The following is a 16,088-nucleotide window of genomic DNA, read 5'->3' on the forward strand; positions in this document are numbered from 1 at the left end:
AAACAGAAGCATCAACACGGGATAACATTTCAACCAACCAATTACTGGCTTCAAAATACATAGAATAAAACTTAGTGTTTGTAGTGTTTTCGATGATTTTATTACTAGAGGGCATATTATGGTAGTATATTAATATGTATTTTCTGTCTAAAATTAAGATGACTGGAATGTATTTTCACTTGGCTGTTTTTAATGCTGGAAAACTTTCAAATTAAAAAAATTAATAAATAAATCTAACTGGCTTAAGTTAATCAAGATCCACTTCATTCACGTCAATTAGACCAGTGTTAAATAACTTTGTGGGGTTCGATTTCCATTGTCTTCTCCTACTGCAGCTAAATAACCCTATTCCTATACCTAAACCTAACATTAACCTCAGTAACCAAAATGTAATCTTTAGGCTCTTTCCAAATAAAAGCTGCAACATCTTGTAGAAAAAAAAAAAAAAAAAAAGCTTCAGGGTGACCACCTAAATGTCCTCAATGTCAAAATACTGATGTTTTCCTATAATCCGGGGGACACTCGGTACTAACAAAGAGATAAATACACACCTGCACACAAATATGGCTTTTTTTCTTTCTTTTTTTTAGAATTCTGTGTAAGATAGTTAAAGACAGATCTTTAGTATCCATTAAAAATAAAACAAAACACCAAGAGACGCAAAACAGCATCCGTGGCTATTTACACACACACGCATGCACAAACAGTGAGACAGACATAACAGGTAGGAAATAGATTTACAGGAGGCGATATTTGTTCAGGTATGGCGGAACTTTTCTGTACATGAGGTTGGTTTGTAAACTAATCTTTTTAGAAAGTGTCCTGGGCGTGGCTCACAAGACAACAGCCACATAATGACAGGTAGAGACACGCGCACACACACTTGATCCTGGTGGCTCTTTAGGATCAGGGCAGTCTTTATTGCACTTCCATCAAGCTGAACCACTCTCACTCTCACACCCACACTCAAAGGAACTGTAATTCTAATATCCCACGTTTGTGTTTCAGGGTCAAGTCTGACACCAAGGAGTTCTGTAAAATCAGCATCTAATGCCCTGAATGTGGAGCAGGGGAAGAACTCCTCACCCTGACCCTTCACCTCAGACCCCTGGAGGAGGGAGGCTCGGTTCTGAGACAGACAGCTCTTTGGCGAGGTCGTTGAAGCGGTCTATAAGGTCAACGCTGCTTTCACTCATCATGCAGGCAAGCTGAGTATCCACCTGCACACATACAAACATTATTAATTAATTAATTAATTAATTAATTTAAAAAAAAAACAACAACAACACACGCAACATATCCAGGTATATTCCAGTATACCGACCACTGACTTTGTTTGCTGACTTTGTTTCATTTTACCACTACCTTTTTCTTATTCTTTACCATGGGAGTCACAGGGTTCACTTTACATGAAGCTGTCATTTGAGTGACAACTGGTACAGGCTCTCACCTCAACTACATCAGGCAGGCCACGAGCCTGAAAGGAATCATGGGAGTTGCTGTCGAGCAGGCTGGGACCCAGTAAAGCTGTACCACTGGAGGGACCTGCCGGCGTCATGCCAACGCGACGAGTCTTATCAGGGGACACCAGACTCGCTGCAGTGAGGCCAAACATGCAAGATTGATCAGTTTCTGGGTCTATATTATTGTACATCTTCTATTTCACTGTATTAACTGATGTGCCGAGTCAGTGTTGAGTAGGGTTAGAAGGGAAAACAGTAAACAGTGTAGTGCAGGAGTACTCCAGCACCACGAATGGAAAACCATGATAAAGTCCATTTTTAATGCAAATGCTCATTTGGCACATTCATTTTCCAATCTCCCCTTTCTGGCCAAGATATTAGAAAAAGTTGTAGCTTCTCAACTGCAGTCTTTCTTAAATACACAGACTTTATTTGAACCTTTTCAATCTGGTTTCCGCCCCATGCACAGCCCTGAGACAGCCCTCTTATGTGTTCTAAATGATCATCTTTTCTCTGCTGATTCTGGTGACCTGAGTATTCTCCTCCTTCTAGATTTAAGTGCCGCATTTGACACAATTAAACATAACATACTCTTTGCCAACCTCTCAACCATTAGCATCACTAAAACGGTTCTTGAATGGTTCTCATCCTACATTTCTAATAGAACACGTTATGTTGTTTTAGGTAAACACAAATCGCACACTGTTACTGTCACTCAAGGTGTTCCCCAGGGATCTGTCCTTAGCCCTCTCCTGTTCATCATCTATATGCTACCCTTTGGTCAGATTATCCACAGGCATGGTCTTCATTTCCACTGTTATGCGGATGACGCACCAAGGCCAACACAACCCTACCACCTCCAGTTTTATTCTCCTGTATTCTCAAGCAGTGGATCAACACAATTCTGGTAAAACGGAATTTCTACTTATTATTGGCCCGAAGTCCAAAATATGAAAATTCTCCAATCTTTAATTAAATCTGGACGGTATCATGATCAGTTCCTTATCCACGGTTTGAAACCTTGGCGTACTCTGACTCCTCTCTCTCTTAACCCCACATCAAGTCTCTGGTCAAAAATGCCTTTTTTCACCTCCATAATATTGCTAGGCTTAGGCCCATGCTCTCCACACATGATGCTGAGACCCTGGTTCACACCTTCGTCACCTCCCGTCCTGATTATTGTAACTCTCTCTTCATTGGCATCCCTAACAAAACCATCCGCTCACTTCAATATGTCCAAAACTCAGCTGCAAGAATCCTTCTTTATACAAGGAAATCAGTCCACATCACTCCTAGTCTTCATCAGCTACACTGGCTCTCCGTCCCTGAATGTATTCAGTTCAAAATGCTCCTCCTTACATACAAAGCTCTGCATGGTCTTGCACATCTTTTTCTAGCTCAACTGTTACATCCTTACTGCCCCACCCGTACACTTCGGTCTTCTAATGCAGGTCTCCTCTCCATTCCCAAGTTTAGACTGGTGTCTGTAGAAGGCAGATCCTTTAGTGTCATGGCCCCAAAACTATGGAACACTTTACCTCAATCTCTCCGTCTCTGCTTCACACTCTCCTCCTTCAAATTCCAACTTAAAACATACCACTTTCCCCAACACTTTTCATAACCTCTTTTCTTATCCGTAGTTATTAATTATTGTGTTGGCAATTTGTGTCAATTTTATTCATTTAATTTTACTTTTTTTCCCACCATCATTGTAAAGTGACCTTGTGCCTGTGAAAGGCGCAATATAAACTGAACTTATTATTATGATTATTATGATTATTATTATTATTCTCATTTTAAACTTTTAAAGACTTACCTAATATTTAGATGTGCATAAATCACAAAAGCACATATACTGATGGGAGAAACATGTGTCATCTAATCTACTTGTATCTTACCTTATCTCAAAAGATTATTGTAATTTTCACCACCATACTTTAACATAGTATATTACACATTTGAGAAGGAAAAAAGTATATATCTGTTTAATACACATTTCTGACCTACTCTTAAGAGCTGTAGGTGTATGCTGTACCATTCTTTGCTTAAACTGCAGACCTTTTCAGACCTGGTCATGTGTACCCCTACACCAAGTATGAGCGTATATGAAATTAAGCTTGACTTGAGTGAGGACTCACAGAGCAGGCAACCAAGAGTGGAGTCGCTTGAGTCGTTGTGATACCACTGAGGGTCGTGTGTTGGAGATGGCATCCAGCTATGGGCAGGGCTGTCACTGGGCGAAGGGAGGAGCTTAGATCTGTCACTGCCATTGAGTTTTGGAGGAGAAAGAGACGAACCATCACCTAAGAAAGTTTAATAGGTAAGCAAGAGACAGACGGAGAGGTGAAAGGACCCACAGATTACACATTAAAACAGAATTTTTTTTAATTTTTAGCAAGGAAGCTAAATCATGTCACCTAACACAGAAAGTAGTAGCATGTTCCCCCACACCCACCATAGTGTGCGGAATTGATGGCGAGTTCAATAATAGAGTCACTGATGTGAGTGTTTGACTCTCCAGGCGGGAGGGATTCATCTGGGGGGCCAGGTAGAGATATGTCCAATAGGGAAGCAACACTGGGAGGGGCAAAAAGGGAATCTCCACCCCCTGGAGATGGTGGAGCAACACCATTCTGCAAGGAACCCTAACAAAGCAACAAGAAAGAGAAAAAATTAAGGCAGTCAAGATTAATGTGTACAATGTACACCAAAACATGCTATATAATACAGTGTTTACTTGTACTACCACACGCACATGAGTGGTGTATGCTGGCAAGCACAAACATGAAAGTCTACTCAGTTTTTGACTGTAGTATGTGTATACAACGATTCTCTCTCACCTCCTCTGACTCCTGCTGGAGCAGTTCAGGCTCAGGTGCAGTAGACACTGGTGGCGCTGTGGCTTCAGGCTCCAGGAGACTGGGCCCTAGAGCAGGGGACTCCACCTCCTGACAGGGGCTGCCTGGGATAATGCCGGCAGACTTCGCTGCCAGGTCAATTGCACCTGAAGCACGATGGAGGAAAGGGAAATTACTCTCCACTGCAAACAGAAGAGGAGACGCTAAAGCATGCACAGAGAGAATGAATTTGTCATTTGAAGTTCTGAATGACAGTAGTCATACTGGAGAGCTGATTAGAGGAAGGAGTCACTGTAGTGGGCGAGGGTTTGAGAGGAGTGGGCCGTGTTGACTGTAGTCGGGTCTGAATGGGCCGAAATGAACCAGTGCCTAAAGGAAAAATGTCAACAAAGACAACAAAAGAAAAGTGATATTTTAATCTCTTAATTCACTTCTCCTTTAAGTAACATGGATGTTGAAATATCGTCATGCTGAAAGCAGTCAGAAATTTCAATTTTGAGCAACCACAAACAGAAATATACTTCAATCAGAGGAACAATAAAAGGTGACTGAACTGTTTCTGATATTAAAAATAAAATGCCAGTTATTTCTGATCTGAATGTCCATGCCTGGGCAGAATTGCTGCTCTGCCTCCAACAGCTGCAATAGCAGCGGCAGAAGGCTGAGGCAGTACTACATACTGGCAGTGTTAGGTTACTGTTGCTGTATGTCAACCACCCCATGTGTGGTTTAATACGTTAAATTGGGGAAACTCTCCCCAAGGGCTTTTACTTTTTTTCCTTGATATGTGAAAGCAAACAGAAAACATCCATGCTCATGACAGTCAGCTAATGGTGTGTGTCTGTGTTACCGGTAGCTGAAGAGTTGGAGAGAATGGAGAAGGAGCACACATGCTGGGAACTGTCTCCTGTTGTTCGGGGCAATAGCGTTCGCTGTTGGCAAAACACAGCAAAAATTCTTTAAATACCCATTTTTTTTACAAGCAAACTTAAGACCAAAATTCAAGTTTCAATCCACAATGACAGCAACAATCTTCTAACCAACCCTGAAATGCTGTGTTTTCATTACCAGTAGAAAGTGACTCACATCTGATTTTTACCTTAATGCAACACAGATTTTTTTCATGTGCGGCCATATATAGCTGATCTTTTTTGGAAATCAGACTTGAGTCACTTTCACATGTGGTCCTAGATTGGATACGAACTCAATTTATGGCCATGCAACATGAATGTGAACCATCAAATCGGAATTCATGTGGCTTTCTCCAATATGCATGCGCATAGTGCTGTCATCATCAGCCAGTCATCAGCACAACAGAACAATGGAGAGCAACAGCAGTGACAGTAGCTCACAACAGTAGCTGTGAAAACAGCAAAAGCTAGCCATCTGGCTTTTTTGCCTTCTCAACCTGATCATGTACAGCTGACAAACTCTGTGCTGTCCTGCAGAGCAAAACGTGATGCTACTAGCATGTCCATTTGGCCCATTTTAATACCATGATTTGTGTCAAAAATATGCCCTTTTTTTGGTGATACATTTTTGCACAAGCCACCTACATCAATGTGTGCATGTGTACTGTTTCAGAGGACAGATTCAATCATATTTCAGATAATAAGTCACTTGACTTATGTGAACCATCAAGAGCATAACACTGGAATTGAATTGTGGTTTATAATGTGAACATTAACAAGTCATTTTCTATTTTATTCTCAGGATCTGCCCCAGTTTCTCTTACCTGCACCACAAGAGGTTTCCTAAGGGGACGACTCCTGCCCTTCCTCTGCTTTAGTAGGAAAATATCCGACTGAAAAGAGAAAATGCTAACATTAAAAAAGTGAAACGTTTGCACATAATGACAGAAGATCAAAAGGTATATTAATTTTTGTTTTAAAATTGAGCGAGAGAGAAAGTGGCAAAGTCGAATGTTCGATTTCTGCGTAAAGTAGGAAATGCTTTAAAAATGGCATAAATGAGTAGATGCAAACGTGCATAGAAATACTGCTTCATACAATTGTTAAATCCTCCCTCAATTCTGCTAAAAATTATTATATAAAGCCATAGTTTGTCAAACATGTGAAACACACACACACACCTTTGTAACCAGCACCCGCACAGACACATTTGACACATGCTCTCCTCTCTGTGCATAGACCGTAAATAATGAACTATCTGGATCTCTAGGCCTTAAGGGACCCAGTTAAAATCCACAATAGGTGATTAAGTTTAGTGAGACATTGAGCAAACTCTTTGTAACTGCAAATTATGGTACCAAGGAAGCTGTTCTGTGGCTCACCAACTTAGCAGATGGAAACTAACCCCCTGGTTATAAAACCCTACAAAACCCTCTTTGAAATCTAATGCAATGGTGAGTAACTCCAGGATTTCACATTTCCCCATTCACTTGTAGAATGTTACAAAAATCATGCATCATTACCCATTATGTCCGCATTAAACAAAACTCAGTGTTAAAGTTCTGTGCTTCACTTTTATTCAGATATTTACTCTGTATTATTAAGTATCATTCATGTCCCTGGCTGATATAAATTGATGCTAGACCAGGGTTCGATTTCTATATCAGTCAGTCACTCACACTGATGGAATCCAACTGCTGGCGGAAGGCTAGTTCTGCCTCCTTATTGGGAGAGAACATCCGTAAGTGGCGGGAACTGTTGGGGGGCAGGGTCGTTGGAACGGCAAACACGGCCCCGTCACCATCACCCCCAGCAACCAGCAGTGGCCGCGGCATATTCCGTGCACCTGTGAAACATCATCATCTGAATTAACCTCATGCATTGCCAACACGCCTCCACCCTCACCCGGATCCACTGACGTTGTGATGGTTGGACGGCCAGGAAAAATTATGCACCTGCGCCAGTGACATTAGGCAGGAACTTGGAGCGTGCAGTGTGCTGCTGCCGACCGCAGCTGGGGCTCCTGGTCACCACAGGCTGCACTTTGCCCGGTGGCGTCAGAGACTGTTCTTCCTGGCCTGGCTTTAGAGGGGACGTCCCCACTGAGCACACATCCAAAGCCTGGGAGAGCAAGAACAGCAGAAAAGAGAAGGAGAAAGAGACATACATTCTGAGTGAATTCAATGGGCATGTGGTGCTTATCCTATTCTAAAAAAATGAAACAAAAAACAAAAATAACATGCAACCGTCAGGGGCAAGAGGTCACAGTGACGGTCAAGAATACACAGTGACTCACAGGTTTGGGGTTCACCTCAGACGATACAAGTCTGAGGAGGCAGCGAAGCACACGGTGAGAACTGGGCAGGGCTGAGGGGCGGGGCTTGGGCTGCCACTCATACTCCAACTGTAGCTTCCCAGGCTTGCCCAGCATGAGGTAAAGTTCAGCCAACGTCACGTTCTCAGAGCCCTGCGAGCTCCAGCCCTCTTCCCGGATTTGCTGTGGGGAGCGGCCAGTTCCGGTTGCTTCCTCAATGCGTCCTGTGGGCTCAGGAGGCGGCGGCAGTGCTCCATCTGTCATGGCTCCGCTTCCTGGTGTAGATTCTTCTTTGCTATGGTCTGTCATGGTAGACTCTCCTTGATTGACAGTCTCTTTAGCCTTGCCACTAGCACAGGTTTGGGTGTGAGATGTCCTTACTGTGTCAGCAGTCACAGATGCGCTACACTCCTGTCCTAGACAGGAGGGCGGCGTTGTAGACGAAGTGACAGGAATGGGAGTGTTAGTGTTATGGACCAGGTTTAAATTGCCCTCTGCCCCAGGAGCGGAGGCATTGCTATCCGATCCCTCAGGGGCTTGTCCTTCGGTTCTTTTTGAGTCCCCACTCCCCAAGCCTCCCTTGCCAGGTTTACCTGCCCCACGCACAGGCTGGATGCCCAGGATGTGGGCAGCAGGCAGGTCCCTCACCCCCGGACGGCCCCGCCCGCTCTCTTGCCAGTGCACTGTGCAGGAGGCCTTAGAGTGCACAACACGGGCCACCCCTGGCAGAGCGATGACTGTACTGCTCTCTGCTGGGTACAGGAACAGCTCCTCAGACTGGCCAGGCAGTGCTACACCCTCAAGAGCCTCCCGCTCTGCCAGGCTCTTAAGCTACACGCACTGGTGTTAAGGTCATTATACTGAACTGATAACAGAAAACATTAATCTGTTCCAAGGCACAGAAACACCACAAAAATACACAGATCAAACACAGAGAGACAAACAATAAGGAAAAACACCTCTCACTGATGTGGAAGAACACACAGTGATAAGGTTTCTCATTGGCATACAACAGACATCTGTGAAGAAAAGGATACAATTCGTTGGTCCTGAATGGCCCATTTTTGTTTCAGGAACTCAATAAGGCTGGATACCTTCCTATGCAACTCGACTACCATCCTAAAACAAGCATACCTGACGTCAGCAACCAAGCAACAGGGACAGATATCTGCATAAACAGATAAGTACCAGGGCTAAGACCATGTTCAGCTTGCCAACACCATGAGGTTATATATAACGCAGATGTATGGTGAATGAGTCATGTGGCAAACATACAGCATATTTAAGGTTTATAAATGATGAGGCATGAGTGGCTTTTGGAGGCAATATCAAGAGACCAAAAGTATCAGCTAATCCTTGCAGTTCGATGACTTACTATTTTTTCCCCCATTCAAACACTGATACAGACTAATACATGTGATACAGACTGGGAATACCCAAATATTCCTAGATATTCACTCTACTTTGGTTTCGATCTAGCTCAATCTTTAAACCATGTAGACATATGGGCATCATAATGTAGCACAGAAAACACTGAATAGTCTTGATTTAACGACAACAGCACAGGATGCTTTTTAAAAAAAGCTGCCTCTGATTTTTATAGACGGACAAATGTCAGCTGCTGGGATGAGCAGGCAAATATCTGATAGCTGTGAGATGCAAGACTTGTGTGAAGTGGATTCAGATAGAGCTCGTCTGAGCCAAGAGCAGCGTGCATAGCTGCACGTTGCTGGCGACACTCACCTGAGCCGAGGATTATGGGCTAGACTCTGAACTCGAGTCCAAGAGTGGTTACTACGCGGCTGCAACTCCACAGCGACCTTCAGTGGCAACCGAACAGGCTTCTGGTCCTCCTCATCACTCACTCCTGAGAGAAGGAGAAAAAAAAGAACAGAATAGGGTAGAGTGACAATTACATTCACTGTTCCCCTATTTTGCCCACAACCTCAATCTCCTCCCATAGTCAGTCATACAGTCAGTAACCATAGAAACACAGGACTCACCCTACCTACACACTAGAGGTGTGCCACAGACTCTACAGCCATTCACTCTCTCCCTAACCAGTACTGGACCCACTTTCTGTCTCTTCAGATGTCCATTCCAGGACATGTTCATCTTCATTTTCTCAAGTGAATACACTTATGCACACATACACACCATCTCTTTCTCACCAACTCCCACCCCCCTACCCCACCTACCATCTGGGTCACAAAGCTTCTTCAGTGCACGGCACATGGGGGCTTTGATCCTCAGGTTCCTGCCTTTCGAGCGAACCGTGGTAGCCCTGAAACCACACACACACAAAAACACCAACACACCTGTGTTATACTTTCACCAATTTTAAAACGAACTATCCACATATTCCAGCCTCTCACCTTCCCTCTCTTACCCCATCACACACACATACTTACCCCTGCTGTATGAGCTCATTGAGTTTGGCCACATTCTTGTCATCCATTACTGGTGGGGGGAAAAAAAGAAAAAAGAGAGAGAGAGAGAGAGAGAGAGAAAAGTTAGACATGCCCCCTTGTGATGCAACAGTTACAAGCCCCACCCCTCTGACCAATCAATGCAGCTACTACTTACATCCTCCAACCTTCTTCCTGAGCTCAGCATAGCATATAAGGCCATAGAGTTCCTGTGAAGATTTCTTCAGTACACGGGAATATGCTGAGGAAGAGAAGGAATTAGGAAAAAAAAAACTGGACATGCGTATGAACATCTTCCCTTTTATACTATGTCTGCATCATTATAGGTGCACATTCACACAACATAGTTCAGTCATGTTAGAAAAACAGCATGAAATCAAAATCAAAACGATACTTGAATTTTTTGCTGTAGAAGCACATTAGCAAGATTTATTTTATATCTGCCTACACATGGTGGCTTCTTCCTTTTCAAGAGCATTCATGTATGAAACTAAAAAGCCTCCCACTATATTGTAAGTTTTATACTCCTTCTCGCGCTTTGCACTCTCTTAGTTCTCTCAGTCTACAGCAGTCTCCCTGCAAACTTAAATGCTTGAGTGTGAGAGCTTATTACTTTACACTGCTATCTTTTTAGTCTGGACTTCATGCATGTTTGATTTTGTTTTCTATAGTTTCTATTGTTGTTTTGGAGCCCACTGAGGTTAAGAAAAGTGCATTATAAATCCATTATTGTTTTATTATTTATTATTGTGTGAAAGCCACTGTGGGTGTAAACCTGCCCATGTGTCTCACCGTTATTGAAGTCAATGTGTTTGGAGATCTTATGCCACGTCCTGTAGTAGAAGTGGCGGACCTGCTCTTTGTTCTTGACCATACTGGCAGGCTTGCCTTTTTTCTTATACTTCAGTGCAATGTTATTCTGAATGGCCTCAAAATCCTTCCCATGCTGAAGAAAAGAGGCAGAGAGAGAGAGAGAGAGAAACAGAATAAGGGAAGAGTCAGCCATATGCAACACACCAAGTATCCATTATTTTTAAAAAAATATTAAAATATTCAACACTAACAATCACAGTGTATACATACTTCTGCAGGAGATTGACCAACAGGTCATTTTTTAAAGACCTTGTTTTTTTGTTTTGTTTTTTTAAATGGTGCATTAGCAGACTGATCACAATGTGAAATACACAAAATTCCTGAGGATTAAAAAACTTAAAGAATTTTTAAAATGTAGCAAAATGTCCAGATGAATAAAACATTACTTCATAAAGTCCTTCAAAGAAACTGTTCTTGTCTTCTGTACTCCAGGACTCCCACTGTCTGCGTGCACGTTTCTGGTTTCCCCCCTCATCTTTCTCCACCGGTGCCTGATGCCTAGGGGCCGAGCGAGAGGTCCCTCCTGCTCCAGACCCTCCTCCAGAACCTGCATGGCCTGATGTAGACACAGCAGGGACTGTATCACCCCCTGGGCCAGAGAAAAAAAAAAGAGACAGAGAGAATGAGAGAGATAGCGTGAGAGTAAGTGCTCCATGTCAAAATCTTCTAAACAAGCAAACAGCATCCATGAAAACCAGGTAAACCTGATGGCGTTTTACACATGGACATCTCATAACTGCAAACACTTGCCTAGCTGTATATTAGTGAATACCAAAACATGTGCACTAGTCGGTGAACAGACTTGGTATAACTAACATGTTTATGCAGACAAGATCTTATTTTGGATATTGTATGCTAACTGAAAACGGTGTTTAAACACATGCCACACTCCAGAGTGGCTCACACACATACACAGATATAGCTCAGCAACAAATACACAAATATGACAGAAGACAGTGTAGAATGTAAGTAGATTTTCTAAAAGAATATAATTCATCAAGTCAGTGATGATATTCAGCCTGAGACCAGCACAGACTAGAGGAGTGGTCAGTCCTACTATATACCTACTACAGAATTATTGTGAATTATTCTTTACTAGAAACCCAAGTGACGTACCTTGCATCCTAAAATACAAATGCACTTTGTAATTTGTAAAAGATGTACAAGTTACAGATTGGAAAAAAATACTGTATTTTAATTTACTTTTTTTTTTTTACTGTAGTGCATGAATTGTATGTTGGCAGTATGTACACACATGCCAGGAAGTGTGCATGTGAGAAGCCACTCAGAGGTGTTCCAGACCTGCTGCTCACTGCACTCATCCAAAAACAACACGTGGAGAGAAAGAGAAGCCAACAACACTACCCCCCCACCAACTCTCTCTCACTCACAGAACATATGAGCATCTACCAAGAGCTCCAGGATACTCCAAGGACCACCAGCAATACCACTCGCCTCCATTTTGCTTCCAAATTAAATTCTGATTCTGAATTCAACATAACACACTCCTAAATGCCAGTCGAAGCCACACTGTATTCTCCAATTTGAAAATCCCCATATTAAAGAATAAACCAATAAATTAACATACGCTAGCTGCGGCAAAAGCTCTCCAACTTGAAAAGTGATTCTTAAATTTAGCAATGTGTCAATTCAATTTCTAGATGCTACTCAACCTACGCTTTTAAATCAATGTACAAATCAACAATTTTAACTCAGTAGCCATAAAAACAAGGACGCAGCTGTCAAATTAGTATGCTGGTCGCTATAGTTTCCCGTTTTTCATTAAACCGCTTTTCTCTGCTTTCTACGTCCATACCAAGCTGTACAAGATAATATCAGGATGTAGCAGCATCGAGTAAATATCGCTTCACCTGCCAAAATATGAATAATTGCCAAAGTTTTCGTAATACAGGTGAGTGGACACTCTGCGAAAGGGCTACTCACCTTTCGCTCTTGCCCCGCTGTGACCATTCACCGTCGGGGCATTGATATCTTTCCGGATCCGCTTGCTCGGAGGTCGCACGCTGGAGCGGAGAAAATGATGTTGGTCCTGACTGTGTGGTACGGGAGGGGGCGAGATGAAAGCTGGAGGGTTTGACTGGGGTCCGGACGGGCTCGGCGATGAGGTGGAAAGAGTCTGGGGCGAATTGGAACTACCCGTAGTTGATGGATGAAGTGTTTCCTCTCCGTCTCTCTTTGTACTCGTCTGCTCGTTCGCCTGCTCTGCGCTCTCCTCATCCTCGCAGGCTTCGAGCTTTCCAGCTGGTTTGTTTGCTCCCTCGATTCCCAAGCTGCCCCCATTGCCCACTGTCATCCTGACAAAACACATTGTAAACATATTTTAAAACATTTTGTATAAAACAAAATAGCGATCAACTTAGAAAGGCGACATTCTCTTCAACTCAACATGGCCGCCGCTGTTTGTTTCAAATCCCCTCTCACCGTCCCGACAAATCATATCGAAAAAATACCTATTTACACACTTAGGATTTCAACCAAAAGACAATATTTTGATTCAACCCAGTTCACTCATTTGCCTAGTTTTGGTTAACTTGAGTAGCGAGTTATGTTTTATTTAATCAGATATTCAAATGCGAGCGCCTACACTTTAGCGCCCTGCTCGAACGAAATACGACGACGAAAATCTTTCGCGCATTCGACCTCTAGTTAAAGTGGTTGTTTTTCAAGCACTGTTACCCATTTTCCAGCTCTTCGACAGCGCACGATATCTTCTTTCTCTTCACCATGAGTCCGAAGATTTTGGAGACCAATACTTGTCCAATTTAAACATATTCCAACCAAGAAGGAGGTGAGCTAGACTCGTCCTCTCCCTGCTGCTGCTTGGACTGAGCTTCAGATACGCGCAGCTCAACTGTTCACTCTCGAAGTACCAGCTACACTCCGACTCACCAACTCCATGCTTTGAGCAGAACAAGAAACCTCTGTGTAGGACATACACACTAATGTTTTGGGAAAGAAAACACAAACGAACTACGACGGAAACTGACTGATCATTCCATATTAACGAAGACTCCACGTTTAAGACAGCAAAATCCTACTCAGCACCTCCTCACTCCGAGTCTGGACTTTGTTGTAACTACGTCATCATAACTTCACTGATGTTGTTTTCTAATTAATTTACGTTTTACTGGGTAACAAATAATACACAGTCTTCCAAACAATACAAAAACGACTGTAAACATAAATAAGCATCAATTTATCTGTATAAGCACATGATAGTTTAGATAAACTACACTTAATCAGGGAAGTGGACGTGGTGTGTCGCTTTACGTATTACACTATAAAATGAACGTGTCACAGGGTCACTTTGGTTATTATAGTTATAACACTGACCATAATGAGCTCGGCTCTGATCCACAATGGCATCCCGTTTAACTCTGGATTTGACAGCCATTTACCAGCACAAGTTATAGACTCTGCAAATTTGCCAAAAATGGGGTGCCCTTCTCTCCAGCTGAGGCAAAAATAGAAAACGAACTATTTGTAAACCTAAAATATGCACATAATCAACATAAAGTGTTTTACGCATGTATAAGGGTTGACGCGTTCTTTATTATAAACTAGCTAGAATCCTACACTTCAGCTCAAAGGGGGTTTTAAACAATATGGTACTGATACTTAGAAAAAATGTCAGCTATTTTAGGCTGGTCATAGCTGCTTAGCTAACCAGTAATGTCGACAAATGTTGACAGCTGCTGGTCTTAGTGAATAGGCTACAGTCACCGCTTAAGAGGAGCATCTATACCAGTGAAAGCATATAAAAACTTCTAACTTCTATAAAAGTTAGTCTGTCAGAATACAGAATGCGAAAAGCAGCTAGATGATCAGGCATACTGTATTTGTCTGTGTGTGTGTGTGTATGTATATATATATATATATATATATATATATATATATATATATATAGAGAGAGAGAGAGAGAGAGAGATATATATATATATATATATATATATATATATATATATAGAGAGAGAGAGAGAGAGAGAGAGAGAGAGAGAGAGAGACCACAGTAGAAGGAGAAAATGTGCTAAGAGTCCTGATTTGTGTCCACTAGCGTCAAAATATCACCCAATCAAGGTTCAGAGGCTCTTAGCACTGATTTGTGTCCACTAGCGTCAAAATATCAAGGTTCAAGGTTCTGTTCAACGTAACCTCAACCTGTAGCTTAACATAGCAAGCTACCGAGCAAGTTACCCTTTATTAGCTAAACAGAAGTTATACTGTTTCGCTGGCTAACTAGATCCTTAATAAAACAGGCAACAAGTGCCACCAAGTCATCTGACCAAGTTAACTCACCTCCGAACACAGCCGTTTGCTAACTAGCGACTTGGCTAGCTAACATTTAGCGAGGTATCAATTAAGTTTGCCAATAACCTTGTAAGTAGGGGTCGGAGACATCACGCTTAGGCGTTAGAGTCAGTAGTAACGATTACAAAAACTCACTTTAAAAGTTAACACTTTACCTTGTATGGCGTATATCGATTTGGGTGAACTGAGAACTACAAGGCGAAGAGCAAAGATAACCAGCTACCTTGCAGACACCATCAACTCTTCCTGTTTGTTGCGCGTAATTGACCACGCCCACTACCGCTCAAAAACAAATCCTCTGATTGGTTACTTTTAGCACGTGGCTGGAACGTGCAATAGCTGCTTGTTAGGGCGTGGTTGATCCAGTTGCCATTGAGAGTCGTGCTAAATTCATGTTCATTTTACTTGCCAGTATAAGTAAAATAAATGTTATACTTCACAAAATTTCAACTGGAGATAACTGATTTGGTATATTAATATACGGTTGTCAGCTAGCTTCAAAAATAATGTTTCTTTGTTTACATTTATCGTCTGATTGTTATTACTATGCAAATCCCTACCAACAACATAAACAAGAGAACACACTTAATGCAGGCTAATATTTAAAGCACAAATAAGGAACTGTTTTCTTTCTTTCTTTCTTTCTTTCTTTCTTTCTTTCTTTCTTTCTTTCTTTCTTTCTTTCTTTCCAGATTTAAGGAACAAAAAGAACCCTGGATTACCTTAAACAGGAGTATAATAAAAATAGCCTCATAGAGACTTCATATTGCTGAATTTGTAATTATGTATATAACTATACTGTTTTTATCAGAACAATAATGTAGACATTTATTGACGTATTGATTAAGCCGTAAAAAAAGTAACTATTGAGCCAATCAACTTGCAAAATCTGTTTTGACATACGTTTCATT

General features: G+C 42.1%; 1 protein-coding gene across 2 annotated transcripts; it reads right to left on the reverse strand.

Annotated features, from left to right (window-relative positions):
• Window positions 1–428: 428 nt before the first annotated feature.
• On the reverse strand, window positions 429–15,423 carry cramp1 (cramped chromatin regulator 1). 2 transcript variants are annotated; one of them, XM_027014612.3, is made up of 20 exons: window positions 15,333–15,423; window positions 12,793–13,163; window positions 11,235–11,437; window positions 10,768–10,921; window positions 10,133–10,216; window positions 9,958–10,006; window positions 9,745–9,830; window positions 9,290–9,413; window positions 8,584–8,665; window positions 7,529–8,377; window positions 7,188–7,353; window positions 6,912–7,078; window positions 6,057–6,125; window positions 5,172–5,253; window positions 4,586–4,690; window positions 4,304–4,467; window positions 3,919–4,108; window positions 3,602–3,766; window positions 1,451–1,596; window positions 429–1,220 (listed from the first exon to the last, which is right to left on the reverse strand). In XM_027014612.3, the coding sequence occupies exons 2-20, from the start codon at window positions 13,160–13,162 to the stop codon at window positions 1,101–1,103; spliced, it is 3,375 nt and encodes a 1,124-aa protein (XP_026870413.2). In that variant the 5' UTR covers window position 13,163; window positions 15,333–15,423; the 3' UTR covers window positions 429–1,100. The 2 variants fall into 2 exon arrangements, with proteins under 2 accessions (XP_026870413.2, XP_026870412.2); XM_027014611.3 differs by lacking the exon at window positions 15,333–15,423 and adding an exon at window positions 13,546–13,922.
• Between the last annotated feature and the right edge of the window lie 665 nt (window positions 15,424–16,088).

Source organism: Electrophorus electricus, chromosome 3 (assembly GCF_041902795.1).
Source record: "Electrophorus electricus isolate QZ-2024a chromosome 3, ASM4190279v1, whole genome shotgun sequence".
Classification (NCBI taxonomy): domain Eukaryota; kingdom Metazoa; phylum Chordata; class Actinopteri; order Gymnotiformes; family Gymnotidae; genus Electrophorus; species Electrophorus electricus.

Excerpts from the sequence above, each read along its gene's own strand:
- cramp1 (XM_027014611.3), bottom strand. The coding sequence starts at position 13,595 with ATGGTGAAGAGAAAGAAGATATCGTGCGCTGTCGAAGAGCTGGAAAAT. Across the intron at positions 13,164-13,545 it reads GTCGAAGAGCTGGAAAATGG|GATGACAGTGGGCAATGGGG; the intron begins GTAACAGTGCTT and ends GTGTTTTGTCAG. Across the intron at positions 11,438-12,792 it reads CAGCGGGGCAAGAGCGAAAG|GGGGTGATACAGTCCCTGCT; the intron begins GTGAGTAGCCCT and ends TCTCTGGCCCAG.